This window comes from Taudactylus pleione, unplaced genomic scaffold (assembly GCF_031769625.1).
Source record: "Taudactylus pleione unplaced genomic scaffold, aTauple2 ptg000140l, whole genome shotgun sequence".
Classification (NCBI taxonomy): Eukaryota; Metazoa; Chordata; class Amphibia; order Anura; family Myobatrachidae; genus Taudactylus; species Taudactylus pleione.
In genome coordinates, this window is record NW_028284542.1 from 548,972 (window position 1) to 561,743 (window position 12,772).

The 12,772-nt window shown below is 44.7% G+C and overlaps 1 protein-coding gene across 1 annotated transcript in view; it reads right to left on the bottom strand.

The window, feature by feature from the left end:
- Window positions 1-1,600: 1,600 nt before the first annotated feature.
- LOC148522734 (retinal guanylyl cyclase 2-like) overlaps window positions 1,601-12,772 on the bottom strand; it is a 118,981-nt gene continuing 107,809 nt past the window's right edge. Inside the window, exons 18-19 of the mRNA XM_088473809.1 lie at window positions 10,371-10,462; window positions 1,601-1,657 (exon numbers count right to left, since the gene is read on the bottom strand). Coding sequence (XP_088329935.1) covers window positions 10,378-10,462 — 85 coding nt within the window. The 3' untranslated portion in view covers window positions 1,601-1,657; window positions 10,371-10,377. The remainder of the gene's footprint in view (window positions 1,658-10,370; window positions 10,463-12,772) is intronic.

Below are 12,772 nucleotides of genomic sequence, written 5' to 3' on the forward strand. Positions count from 1 at the left end.
TTCTTTTTTACTACATATATTTGACTTTTTAAACTCTATTATTGTTTTTCCCATTGTATAATTTCTTATATAGTTTAGGCATTTGCACACCTAGCTATTACACCAAATTTAAGGACTGGATATATGATAGACTTTGAATATTTTAAAACTGCATGCTCCCAGACACTGAATATAAATTATGCATGGCTAGAAATATAAATAAATTACTCTATTCAAATGCTATTCTTTAGGCTGCACAATGACACAGTGGTTAGCATTGTTGTCTCACAACTCTGGGGATATTCCCCCAGTACTTAATCCTTGTGTATTTTGCATTTTCTCCCTGTATTTGGTGGGTTTCCTTTGGGTGGTATGGTTTTCACCAATTTTCTAAAATATATAAGGTAGGTGTACAGTAGTCTTTCTTGACACATTCCAAATAATTTATTGAAGTAGATATGAGCGGTTCACTTTAGTTGATAACTGAACACACCCGAACTTTAGTGTTCTGAGTCCCTACTTGGATCACTTTTGGGGTTTTCAGTAGAACAGATTCCCAGCTCAGGTCTTCCTGTAAATTTGGGACTCGGATCTAAAACCCAAATGTTGGGTTTTTGATTGCATGTAACCAGGTCCAAATTACTTGATTTTTTCTGTTGTTACCAATTTTAAATAACAGAACCAAAACACGGGGGTCCCCGCACATCTCTAATTGAAAGTTAATTAACTTTCTGACTAAATAAACTCTACTGTGTGTCTGTTTATCCATGGGTTAAGAACTGATGTGAATAATACATTTGGGGAAAACTCAACTGAAAATATTGGGATATTCATAAAGGACACAGTTATAAAAAAAAAACACACTTCTCTTCCAACTTTATACTATAGTATGGTATAAGAGCTTGTAGTCCAGACCCAGAAGTATTGCCAGATCATCCATTAGGCAACCTAAGCTCACATCTACCCAGTGGTTCCTGGGAGACCCAACTTACCCATGGGGTCTGCCCAGGAGTAATACAGAGCTTGCAAAGCCTAACAGTCTGCACTACATTGTGCTTGAGGTTAAGTATAGCTACATTATTAGTAAGTACTGTAATACACCAAGTTAATCTCCTAAAAGAGGTAAAAATTGGGAAACGTTTTCTAATGTTGAAAACGTCTTTAGAATAAATGGTGTATGGTAAACTACTGTGTGTTACGTTACCATGTATTTCAACAGTAGTTACCCTTCCTCTGTCTATTTAAGAAGTTTATTTCCGTGCTCACTGCTACTTCCAAGGAAGTCCATTTTACTCAAGTCACAGCTTAGGATCAATAATATAAACTTTTCTTTTAGCAGCTTCACTGTATACTACAGTAGTCTGTCTGGACTCTTAGAGAACATTCTATAGCACAACTATAGAATCTGCAGTGTAACTAGCCCAGCCTTGATACAAAACATTGTTTGACCTATCTTGCCCATCTTAGGTAACAATATTCCTATTTTTGGCCGCGAGTCCAATGCTCATTGCCATCAAAAGGCAAAGTCTGCCAAACGATTCCATCCATTTTCACAAAGTCCAGGTGGAGGGACATAACAAATCCCCTCAAATACTTTTGTGTTCATAGGGCCACCCTCTTCCTTTTTTTCCAAAAGATCGATTTAATTTCCCTGTTTATGGTTTCCTGCCAGTCTTCCCTGTAAAAGAGAAAATAGAATGTAAATATCTGTGACAAGTATTGTAGATATTCCTATACATCAACAAGGATTAATATAGGCACGCGTTTCACAAACTTGTCTTTCTTACAAAAGCTGGAAAGAAAGAACATAGGATGTAATTTTAATAAAAAAACTGACCTGTTAAATTAAATCCATTAATATTTAGATAATTATTTTGTGTTTGTCATCTACAAATGTTCTGATAAATCTTTGTTATCCAGAGGATGCCACCATTATTAGAGCTTCCTATAAAGATATCACAGTAACCTGAAGCACCCCTTCCTATGACCTCACTCCCACTGGCTGCAAAACACATACAGTACTACATTACTACTGTTTTTCATTACTAGTAAAAGCTTGTAGAAAGATAAGGCAATGGAAACCCATTCTCGCTGGCATCTGCACCTGCGCTCAGGAGCATTTGAGTTGGGGTTTTTCCAATGCTACAGTCTCCGTTTACTTGCATTCACAGCAAGTAAACACATAGGGGGTCATAGAAAAGTAGATAATGGAATCCCCACATCTTGGCCGCAGGTAGCAGCGCTCGTTAATAATATAATGTCATACGCAATGCAGTGTCACTGAGATTTTAGGCAACGCCAGTGGCTAATCATCCTATTCCGGACTATATGAAAGGGTATATATCTGCACTGGCGATGTGACTGGTCTGCGTATGTGTATGATGCCACTTAGACATGCCTACATGATGTCACAGGCCCTTTCTGTCTTCAGCTTTGACGTGCTCAGTAATCTATGATATATTCACATAGAACATAGATAAAGTCAACTCATGTTGTTGTGTAGTGAAGGTTTTGTAGTTCAGGAAAGCAGGCTAAATGTACGTAAAACAGGGGTGGGTAACACGTGCAAACATTCCCCACAGACCAGGAATCATTCTTCCCTTTATTGCAGTGCACCAACATACACTATGGAGATGAGCATTATAACGCATCGTACCATAACCTACAGTATAGCAAAGAATCAGATGTGTGGTCAAAAATAAAACCTTGATTCCGATTGGATCCTGTGGGCCATGGCACCTTTGTGCACATTGCATCATATTTTTAAATATCCCCCAGTGAGTTTCTTCTTGAATTCGTAGGTAACAGGACAGGCTGTAATATGATCAAGTTTAAATGACGTGCTTGCAGAGCTCGTGAGTCACCCCACATGGCTCCACCTCTGCCTCCATCAGCCGCCCAGCGCCCACCAAGTCCAGGACAGTCCAGGTGCTGGAGAAAACAAGCAGGGGTGGCCGTGACTGCCTGCCTGGCCCTGATTTAACAGTGAGTCTAAAGTCAGCTCTCAGCTGGGAGAGGGGTGCTGTGCTGGGAAAGAGGTGCAAAATGAGGCCAGGGGTACTGTGCTTGATGAGGGGTGCTGTGCTGTGCTGGGAAAGGGGTGCTGGATGAGGCCAGGGGTGCTGTGCTGGAAAGGGGTTCTGGATGAGGCTAGGGGTGCTGTGCTGGATGAGGGGTGCTGTGCTGGGAAAGGGGTTCTGGATGAGGCCAGGGGTGCTGTGCTGGATGAGGGGTGCTGAGTTAGAAAGGGATGCTGTGCTGAGATGGGTGCTGTGCTGTGAGGCAGGCAGTGAAGGGGCAGTATGTGGTGCTGTGAGGGTGGTCAGTGAGTGCTGTGAAGTGGGCAGTGACTGGGTCAGTGTATAGGCTGTATATATAGATGTGTGTGTATCTATCTATCTATCTATCTATCTATCTAGAGAGATGTACTAATAGATATGTTGAAATGGAGGCAAATGAATCACGTTTTTGTCCTCTGCCAGACGACTAAAGGATGAAAGAAAAGGGAGGAACACCTTAGTGGTAAGTGAAAACTAAGTATCATGTTTGAAGAGGTATAAGAAGTGTATAAACACAAAGGGCCCCATTAATCAATGATAACTAACCCCTTTCGTATAGCGCCCGATCATTCTGATCACTCTCCTGCATTACTACATGCAGGGAAGTGGTAACTGCAGCACATAATGTGAGCAGTTACTGATTACACAGCTATCGCCCCTCATATATCCCCACTTCAGTTTCTATGGTTACAAAGGTGATGGGTCAGGTGCTACAGCGTTGGGGAATAATACAGCAGGAGCCGGCTACACATGCCCCCATGGTGGAGCTGGACACCTCGAGGCATATTTTTTACTAAAATAGTTAGATACGTTTTTTAAATAGATGTTCTTGACATAAATAATGAAAATACAACAATTTCTTCAAATATTTTTGTCAAAATTATTGGTCAGTTATGCGGTTGAGGGATGTAGGTAGGGAGTGAGACTTGGCACAAAGGGGCTGACATACAGGGTCACCAAAAAGTTAGAAGGCAGTGGTAATTACTCTATTCTGTATTTAGAATCAGGGTCCAGCTTCTAGTAAACTGCCAGGAGGGGTTCAGGGATCTTTAGATGATAACTTTGGGAAGACTTAAGAAGAACATCTATGATGAGTGAGACAAGTGTAAAACTTCCCACACACATAGCGATATTTCATCCGATTTGCCCGATTTCGACGAATCGTGACGACAAATCGTGTAAAATATTCCCAAATCGTGAGTGTCCACTCACGATCATGATGCCAATGCGCGTCCCCGCTCGTCGTACATCGCATCTTCAGATCTGCCGTGCTGTAGGGCAGATTTGCCAATCTGGGACACAATGCACTGGAAGCACGACAGATCTTAAGTCAGGTTGGACATTTTTTACTCCAAATTGTGAGTAGGACTGCCGCGGTGCTGCCGGGGGAGAGTTCAGGGGAAATTGCACACATCGTGGGATCGTGTGCAGATCGCTATGTGTATGGGCACCTTTAGAGAAGATCTGGGAAGCAAGGCTAGCTATCCTGTCAGACAAACACCAGATACGGATTTCAGAAGTATAGTACAGTACCTAGGGCATTTTGAGTTGGGAGAATACTTTAGGCCAGAGCCTGGCCAGAGACTACAACTCAGAGATTGGTGCTAGCAATGCTAAGAGGTTCAGGGTACTACAAATGGTTTTTCCTTCCTTTCTGTAGAGCAGGCAACTCCCTGTCAGACCACACTGGAGATTGGCCAGGCAAAGTGGTAGACTGGGTACCTTCCTGTGAGCTGGCATTGCAATAGCTAAAGAGAACCTTGGTAAGTTCTCCAGCACTAGGAGCACCAAACCATTATAAGGAATTTCATTCACAGACCAACCTGTCCCCATATTGACTTGGAGCAATATTCAGTACTGGATGAAGAGGGAGAGGCTGATGGGCCTTTGTGAGCCAAATCCTTTAAACTGGGAGATGGGATATGCTACATTTCAAATGGAGAGTTTAACCATTTTTGGGGCTGTGGAGAAACGTCAGCCGTATCTGTACTGTATACCCGGCTCTTCACTTTATTGAGTGACCACAAGCAAAATAACAAGTTTCTGATGTGGGGCCTGGTCCTTCAGATTTATGGCCCAGCAGCTCTTGAAGTGTTCTAAGAAATACACAAGGATTGTTAGCAAAGCTCCTTGGGTTCTAGCTGCCAGCACTTACGGGCTGTGGCCCCGGAATCTGGCTCCTAAACTCTGTTAGCCAAATTAGACTTAGAGGTGGTGCAAGTAAAAATAGCAAGAAATAATGGGGCCCATAAATCTGTGATTAATTAGGGCAATTCGACAAAGTACGGGGTTCACTGGTCGCCGATTCCGACAAAAAGTGATCAGAATTGGTAAATCAGGTTGTCCAACATGTTGGATCCCACCGACAAATCAGGGCTGTAGATTGCTAGTGTAATGGTAGCGTAATGGTACTGACCAGCCGATTTGCAGACTGTTATTAGTAAAATAAGGAGCCTTTCCCGATTGGCAGATCCATTCTTTGGTGAAAATAATCTGCAAATCACTGAAAAATATCATCAATGTACCGGCACATATTGGTGGATTGGAGAATCATTAAGTTGGGAGGGAATTGTAGAGTCTGTGACACATTTTTCTTTGCAATTTCTGATTTATTGGCCCAATAAGCCTGGTTGGGAGATCTAAAGGCTCAATTCTACAGCTCAGATTAAGCGGTGCCAATTCCAAGATGGGGTTTAGCCCCCTAGAGTGTCAAGGCTGTTGCTTATGGATAAAGGGGCCAGTCCAGATTAGTTAGGTGGATGGTCTATTCACCCCAAGGTCTTTGTAAAAATAAAGTGTTTAAAAGCAAGTTTGACACCCATCTAAAAACACTTCTTGTGGTATACATGCATACACTCACTTCTATAAACAAATCTTTATAAAAGCTTATTGAGCTAATGAACTCTATTACTATTATCATCCTAAGTTTTCCGATGGCAACGTATGTTTACACACTGCCATGTACTGAGAAAAATCAGATTACAGCTCACACCTTAATCCGTCCCCCAACTGCTCTGACTTGAGCTCAGCTTCACTGAGTCAGCAATCCGCCAGCTACGCAGCAGACCTGATCCACAGTAAGAAGTCAGTAGGGATCAGCCAGAACAGCCAACAGAGAGGTGTAGCAGCCTGCATGCAATCATGGTGCAGGTGATGGAGCTTGGCAGTGACTCTCCTACAGCTGTCTGCACCATGTTGGCGTGTCATTGATACTCATGGGTCCGTATTCAATTAGGCCGCGAAAAGTTGGAATTGGCAAACATCATTTTCGCATGTTTCAATTATCCCCGTATTCAATTTCAAATACTTTTCGCAGGTTCGAAAAGTTTTTGAAAAAAATCTGAGATTAGTTTTCACCATGTTTTACATGGCAAAAAAAGTGCAGAATTGGGGTTTAGGGGTGCAGGCTTAAAAAAAATAGCCTGCACCCCTGGGAATGTAATTTAAATATAAACTGTGTGTGTCAAAAAGAAGTTTTTAAAAAAATAGGGACACCCCAAAAAAATGAATAAAAAATTTGGGGTGAAAAAAAAAAGAAGTGGAAACAGTGTTTAAAAGTAGAGAAATAGGTTCAGAGGTATTCTGTGAGTATGCAGCAGGTGTATTCTAGAATAGGCTATTAGCGGCAGGTGCATTTTTGCAGAATTCTTTTTAAATTACTTTAGGGACTTAAAAATATGCTAGTACCCATTTTCATGTACCCCAAATTTGATGGGACCACTTAAAAAAATGAAAAAATAAAGCTAAGTGCTCTTCTGCATCACTTCTTCAATGTCGGGAAAAAAAAACCTGCCGTGGCTATTTAAAAACCCTACTTTCTTTTGCAGGCAAAAACGGGGGTACCCATAGTGATCCCCCATGTCTGGACATTTTTAGGGGGGTCCCACAATTAATTCCCGAAAATTCCTGTTTTTTTTTCGTAGGTCCCAATTCACCGGGTCCCGTTTTCTCTGATTTTAAATTGTATACGGGGATAAAGCGGGCGCGCGCCTGATACTTTATCCCAGGAAAAGCTCCGATGTGGAGCGAAAAGTCCAGCACGCACTTTTCGCTCCCAAATTGAATACGGGCCTATGTCGTTGAATGGCTGGCTTGGTAATGCAATGCCAATAGGACCAATCAGTGATATCTTATTGGTGAAAAACAGTGAATCCCCGAAAAAATGTGGTGGAGTAGCTTGGCATAGTATGCCTATCTAGCTACTGCCCCTTTAAACAGTCCTCACTTAGAGCCTGATTAAGAGGTGGAAGCTAATTTATGCTAATGCCGCAGCTGCTGGGCTGTCTGCTGAGATGCCGGCTGGCCGCGAATAGTCATACTATCGAGCCGACATTGGCCGCACCATCGGACATTAGACCCTCTGGTTGTGCCACATGTCCGATGATGCATCTGATGCAGTCTCCAGACATGCCCGATGCGCCCGCCAATGAAAGCCACTCTCCAGTCACCGATCCATGCAATTCCGATCTGCGCCCTTCGGCGGTAAGCATCAGGACGCACAGAATTAAAACAACGGCCGCTTGTGATGTTTTAAATGCGTTCACCTCTGAATCCACACCCTCAGAAAGCTCTCATCCTGCCCGAAACCTCCACTACAATCTTTTGCACCCTTGCAAAAACTTGACATGTTGTTGTACACTCTTGCGGCTCCTAAAGTGACCTTTACAGTATAGGTGAGTGTGTGCGTCAAGCCAATACCAGTATATCATTGGTTCGTGAACTGATAAGCCCTCTACAGGCCTGAGTTATTCTATTAGTTCTAAGGAATGCATAGATTGAAATTTCATTAATAAATAGTGCAAAAATAACAAAAAGAAAATTAATTTTTGTTATTTGAGGCTTTCAAAATCATTTGTAATGCTCTAAAGCAGTGGTTCCCAAACTTTCTTGAATCATGGGCCCCTAGAGTATCAGCACTTTTTTCATGGCACCACTAGGCCAAATGTTTCTTTTTGAGCAATTCTGCAAAAATTATTAAATTAAGTAAATTGTGCCCAGATGTCACCCTTGGGGTCAGTTATGGGGTCATGGTGGACAGCTGCACTTCTGTTTGACCACATATTTTATGATTATCAGCCACCAGCACTGGTTTTGTCTATCACATTGACCATGAATAAATTGATTTGGCACTGGGCCACCACTCGTGGCACCCCTGCAAGTGCTTCGTGGTACCCCAGAATGCCACGGTACCCAATTTGGAACCACAGCTCTAAAGTTTGAGAAATCCCAGAATGACTTTATTGTTGGCAAATTCATGCATTACTAACAAGGAATTCACTAAGTTGACAAATAAATGAAGTTAAGGTATAACCAGGAACTGTTAATCATGCAAATAAAGTTGGGTATTTATGTAATCGTTCTCTGTGTGCATAGGATCTGACCCTGAGCCGGACGTATCCGCGGCCACTTTTCCGTATGGACACAACAGCCTACTTATTAGCTTATACCAATGCAGGTATCCGCCTGTGTAGGTCGGACATCTATAGGTCTGCACGTGGAAGGCCGTCTGTCATCGTATACTGAAATCCGCGAGATCCTTCCGCAAAAAACACTTCTGTCCAACTCAGAATGAGGCCCATGTGCTGTAACTCATAACAACCAAACAGATTCTATGGGGGAGATTTATCAAAGTTTGGAGATAAAGTACCAAGCAATCAGCTCCTAACTGTCACTTTACAGGCTGTGTTTTTTTTTTAATAACAGTTAGGAGCTGAGTGGTTGGTACTATATCTCTCTCCACCTTATTTTTCTCCAAGCTGTCATTTTTCTAGAGTGATTGGTTTCTATGGGTTACAAAACTATTGCACACATAATACAATTATATTACATAAGCCCAATAGTTTGTAGGGGATACAGTCAATATCCTGGCGGCCGCGATGCCGGCACTGATATTCCCGGTGTTGGTATCCTGACGCCTCTCACACTACCAACGCCGGCATTCCGACCATTGGGATACCAAAGGTAAGAAGCGGGGTGGGGGGGGGGGAGGGTTAGGTTTAGGGTTAGGCACTAGTGGGAGGGTTAGGTTTAGGGTTAGGCACTAGTGGGAGGGTTAGGGTTAGGCACTAAGGGGGAGGGTTAGGCACTAGAGGGGAGGGTTAGGGTTAGGCAGTAGTGGGAGGGTTAGGCAGTAGTGGGAGGGTTAGGGTTAGGCACTAAGGGGGAGGGTTAGGTTTAGGGTTAGGCACTAGTGAGAGGGTTAGGCACTAGGGGGAGGGTTAGGTTTAGGGTTAGGCACTAGTGAGAGGGTTAGGCACTAGGGGGGTGGGTTAGGTTTAGGGTTAGGCACTAGTGGGAGGGTTAGGGTTAGGCACTAAGGGGGAGGGTTAGGCACTAGTGAGAGGGTTAGGCACTAGTGGGAGGGTTAGGTTTAGGGTTAGGCACTAGTGGGAGGGTTAGGCACTAGAGGGGAGGGTTAGGGTTAGGCAGTAGTGGGAGGGTTAGGGTTAGGCACTAAGGGGGAGGGTTAGGTTTAGGGTTAGGCACTAGTGAGAGGGTTAGGCACTAGGGGGGTGGGTTAGGTTTAGGGTTAGGCACTAGTGGGAGGGTTAGGGTTAGGCACTAAGGGGGAGGGTTAGGCACTAGTGGGAGGGTTAGGTTTAGGGTTAGGCACTAGTGGGAGGGTTAGGGTTAGGCACTAAGGGGGAGGGTTAGGCACTAGTGAGAGGGTTAGGCACTAGAGGGGAGGGTTAGGGTTAGGCAGTAGTGGGAGGGTTAGGGTTAGGCACTAAGGGGGAGGGTTAGGTTTAGGGTTAGGCACTAGTGAGAGGGTTAGGCACTAGGGGGGTGGGTTAGGTTTAGGGTTAGGCACTAGTGGGAGGGTTAGGGTTAGGCACTAGGGGGAGGGTTAGATTTAGAGTGCGGGGAAGGGGAGGTTAGGTTCAGGCACTAGGGGGGGTAGGGTTAGGCACTAGTGGGACGGTTAGACACTAGGGGGGAGGGTTAGGTTTAGGGTTAGGCACTAGTGGGAATGTTAGGCACTAGCGGGGTGGTTAGGGTTAGGCACTAAGGGGGGAGGGTTAGGTTTAGGGTGCGGGGAAGGGGAGGTTACGTTCAGGCGCTAGGGGGGAGGTTAGGGATAGACACCAAAGATGGAGGGTTAGGGTAGGGAGAGGGGGAGGATTAGCATACCGTACAACAAGTGTCGCTATGCTAGCCCTGTTGGGATGCCGGGGTCGGGATTCTGACAGACAGGATCCCAACTTCCGGCATCTCATACCCAACCCGTTTGGAGCTCACAGGGGTTTATCTTGTCGGTGACTGACCACATAACCACAATATCATGCACACAGGACAACCAGATATAGGATATAATGAGAGTTTTCTCTCTACCTCATTTCTACTCCTTTTTAGAAAGCAATTTTTCCGCTTTTCTCCTTTTGAACTCAGCAATTTCCTCCGCCGTTAAACCATGGGCAATACACCTGCAGTAGATATATATAATTATATGTCATTAGCAGAGCGATTATGTCTCTAGAACAAGGCAAATCAACGGCAAAAGGTTTGGTGAATTATATCATGTTTGCACACAAACGGGTGACTCTTCCGATTTGCATTGAGCCTCAGTTATAAAATGTATCTTTCCTAAAACCCTGTTTTCATCGCACGTAAATACAAATACAAGGTTAAATTTGCTAAATGATTGACAAGTGGGCTGTGGTCCCGCCTCCAGTTCACCCCATGCAGATTTGTGTCATTGAGACACTTCCCCCAGCCTAATTGTCTGATAGGAGACCATGTAGTTATACTTATACAAAGAGGGGAGAAGTTGAACACAGCAACGGATCATTTTATTGAATGTACTTGCTACATGCTAGCTACAGGTTGATTGGTTGCTATGGACAACTACTACACTACTCCACGCTTTGCAAGTTTTGGTACATTTCCCCCATAGCCAGGATGGCAAGCACCCATGTAAGCTAAAGGAACTAAGGGCCTGATTCAGGTTGGATCGCAAGGCTGCGTTCGCACGCAGCCAGCCGATGTTTGCATTTGGCGCATGCGTATAAGACGCAGTGCGCATGCGCAAACCGACCACTGCGATCGGGAAGCGATCGCAGTGAGCACGCAGAGTCCTCACACAGTGATTGACATGAAGTGACCGTTTGGGGGTGGAGAGGGAGGGTGGTTGGCGGCAGGCGTGATTGTGCGTTTAAACGCTGTTACAGGGGCGTGCATAATTAAGCCCCTGCGATAGCATACGCTGGCAGAAGTCTAGATGGCGACAGGAAGTTTAGTTTCTGCGGTAGGGTCACATCAACCACAACCGTGCTGATGGTTCCGATATTACTCGATGGTTCCGATGTTACTCAATGGTACCGATGTTTTCGCTGACTTGCGGATACAGGTCATGGGAAGTGGGCGGCTTTATACAGTGGTGGGCGTCTTAGTATAGAGCTGCGGTTGCCGTGCGATTGCATTAATTAGCATATTTTTGCAGCGAGCGGGGTGCGTACGAAGGCAGCCGTGCGAACCAACCTGAACCAGGCCCTAAGTTCAGTAACTGAGAGGGGGCTATTTCTTACGTCCTGGTAACTGGGTCTGTGCTGCGAGACTGGTGTAAGTCACAGCTGGCGGTAAACTTCAAATCGGGGACAAAAAGAAAACCAGCAAAGTACAGACCAGTTATCATGGTTTGTCCATGAATTGCAAGTGTGTGAGCAGGGCCCTCTGACCACTTTGTTGGTTTACACCCTGTATAGTTTTATTACTGTCTTCCTAATTGTAAAGCGCAACGGAACAGGCTGTAAATACATTTTATGAAATGAATACTTGCTTGCAAATTATTTAAAGGTATTCGATTTGGAAATATAGGCCCCCTTTTAAAAACGAATCGTAACACCAGCAGCATATTTCGTAGTATTGCAGGTGATACTAACAAATATGCCATTAGTATTTAACAATACTTACCCCTCTGGTGAGGTCCAGCGATGTCCCCCACCTCTGCGGCAGCCTCCACGCTGCTGTTGGCAGCCTATTGCTTCCAGGTACGGGCCGCTGAGTCATGCGCACACGTAACGGCCAGTCTGCACCCAGCGGGGACCCGGCCGTGCCTGGAAGGTTTCGCTGAAGATGGAAAGGCTGCTCCGGGTCCCCATTGCTTGTATAGCTCTTGCCATCTATCGACGGCCTAATGGATACAGTGACAAACAGCTGCAAACTAAATACACAGCTATGCGAGCCAGGAGGCCGCTCCAAAAAAAACAAAAACGCCCTGATTCAGAGCGAGCGCTCTTTCAGAGCGTCCGTCTCTGAATCAGGCCCTTTCTCCCCTGTGAGGCTAATTTAGCAGCTGTTACTCTGGGGGGTTTAGGTTAGGGGCACATTTACTAAAGTGCGGGAATTTAGAAGTGGAGATGTTGCCCATAGCACCCAATCAGATTCTACTTAACATTTATCTAGCACCTTATAGAAGATAATACCTAGAATCTGACTGGTTGCTATGGGTAACATCTCCACTTCTAAAATCCCGCACTGTTGTAAATATACCCCTTAGTATCCGATTCCTCTGGATAAACACAAACAGTTTTTATGAAGGTTGGAATCTAATCAGGGCCGGATTAAGGCTTGTGGGGGCCCCAGGGCAACTAAGTTGTGGGGGCCCCTTCAAGCCACACAGAGCAGAGCCGAGCACCCTACCCCCCCTCCTCAGGCCACATGAAGACAGGGGAAACACTCACACATACACATACTAACACATATACACACATTGACACATACATTACATACACAGT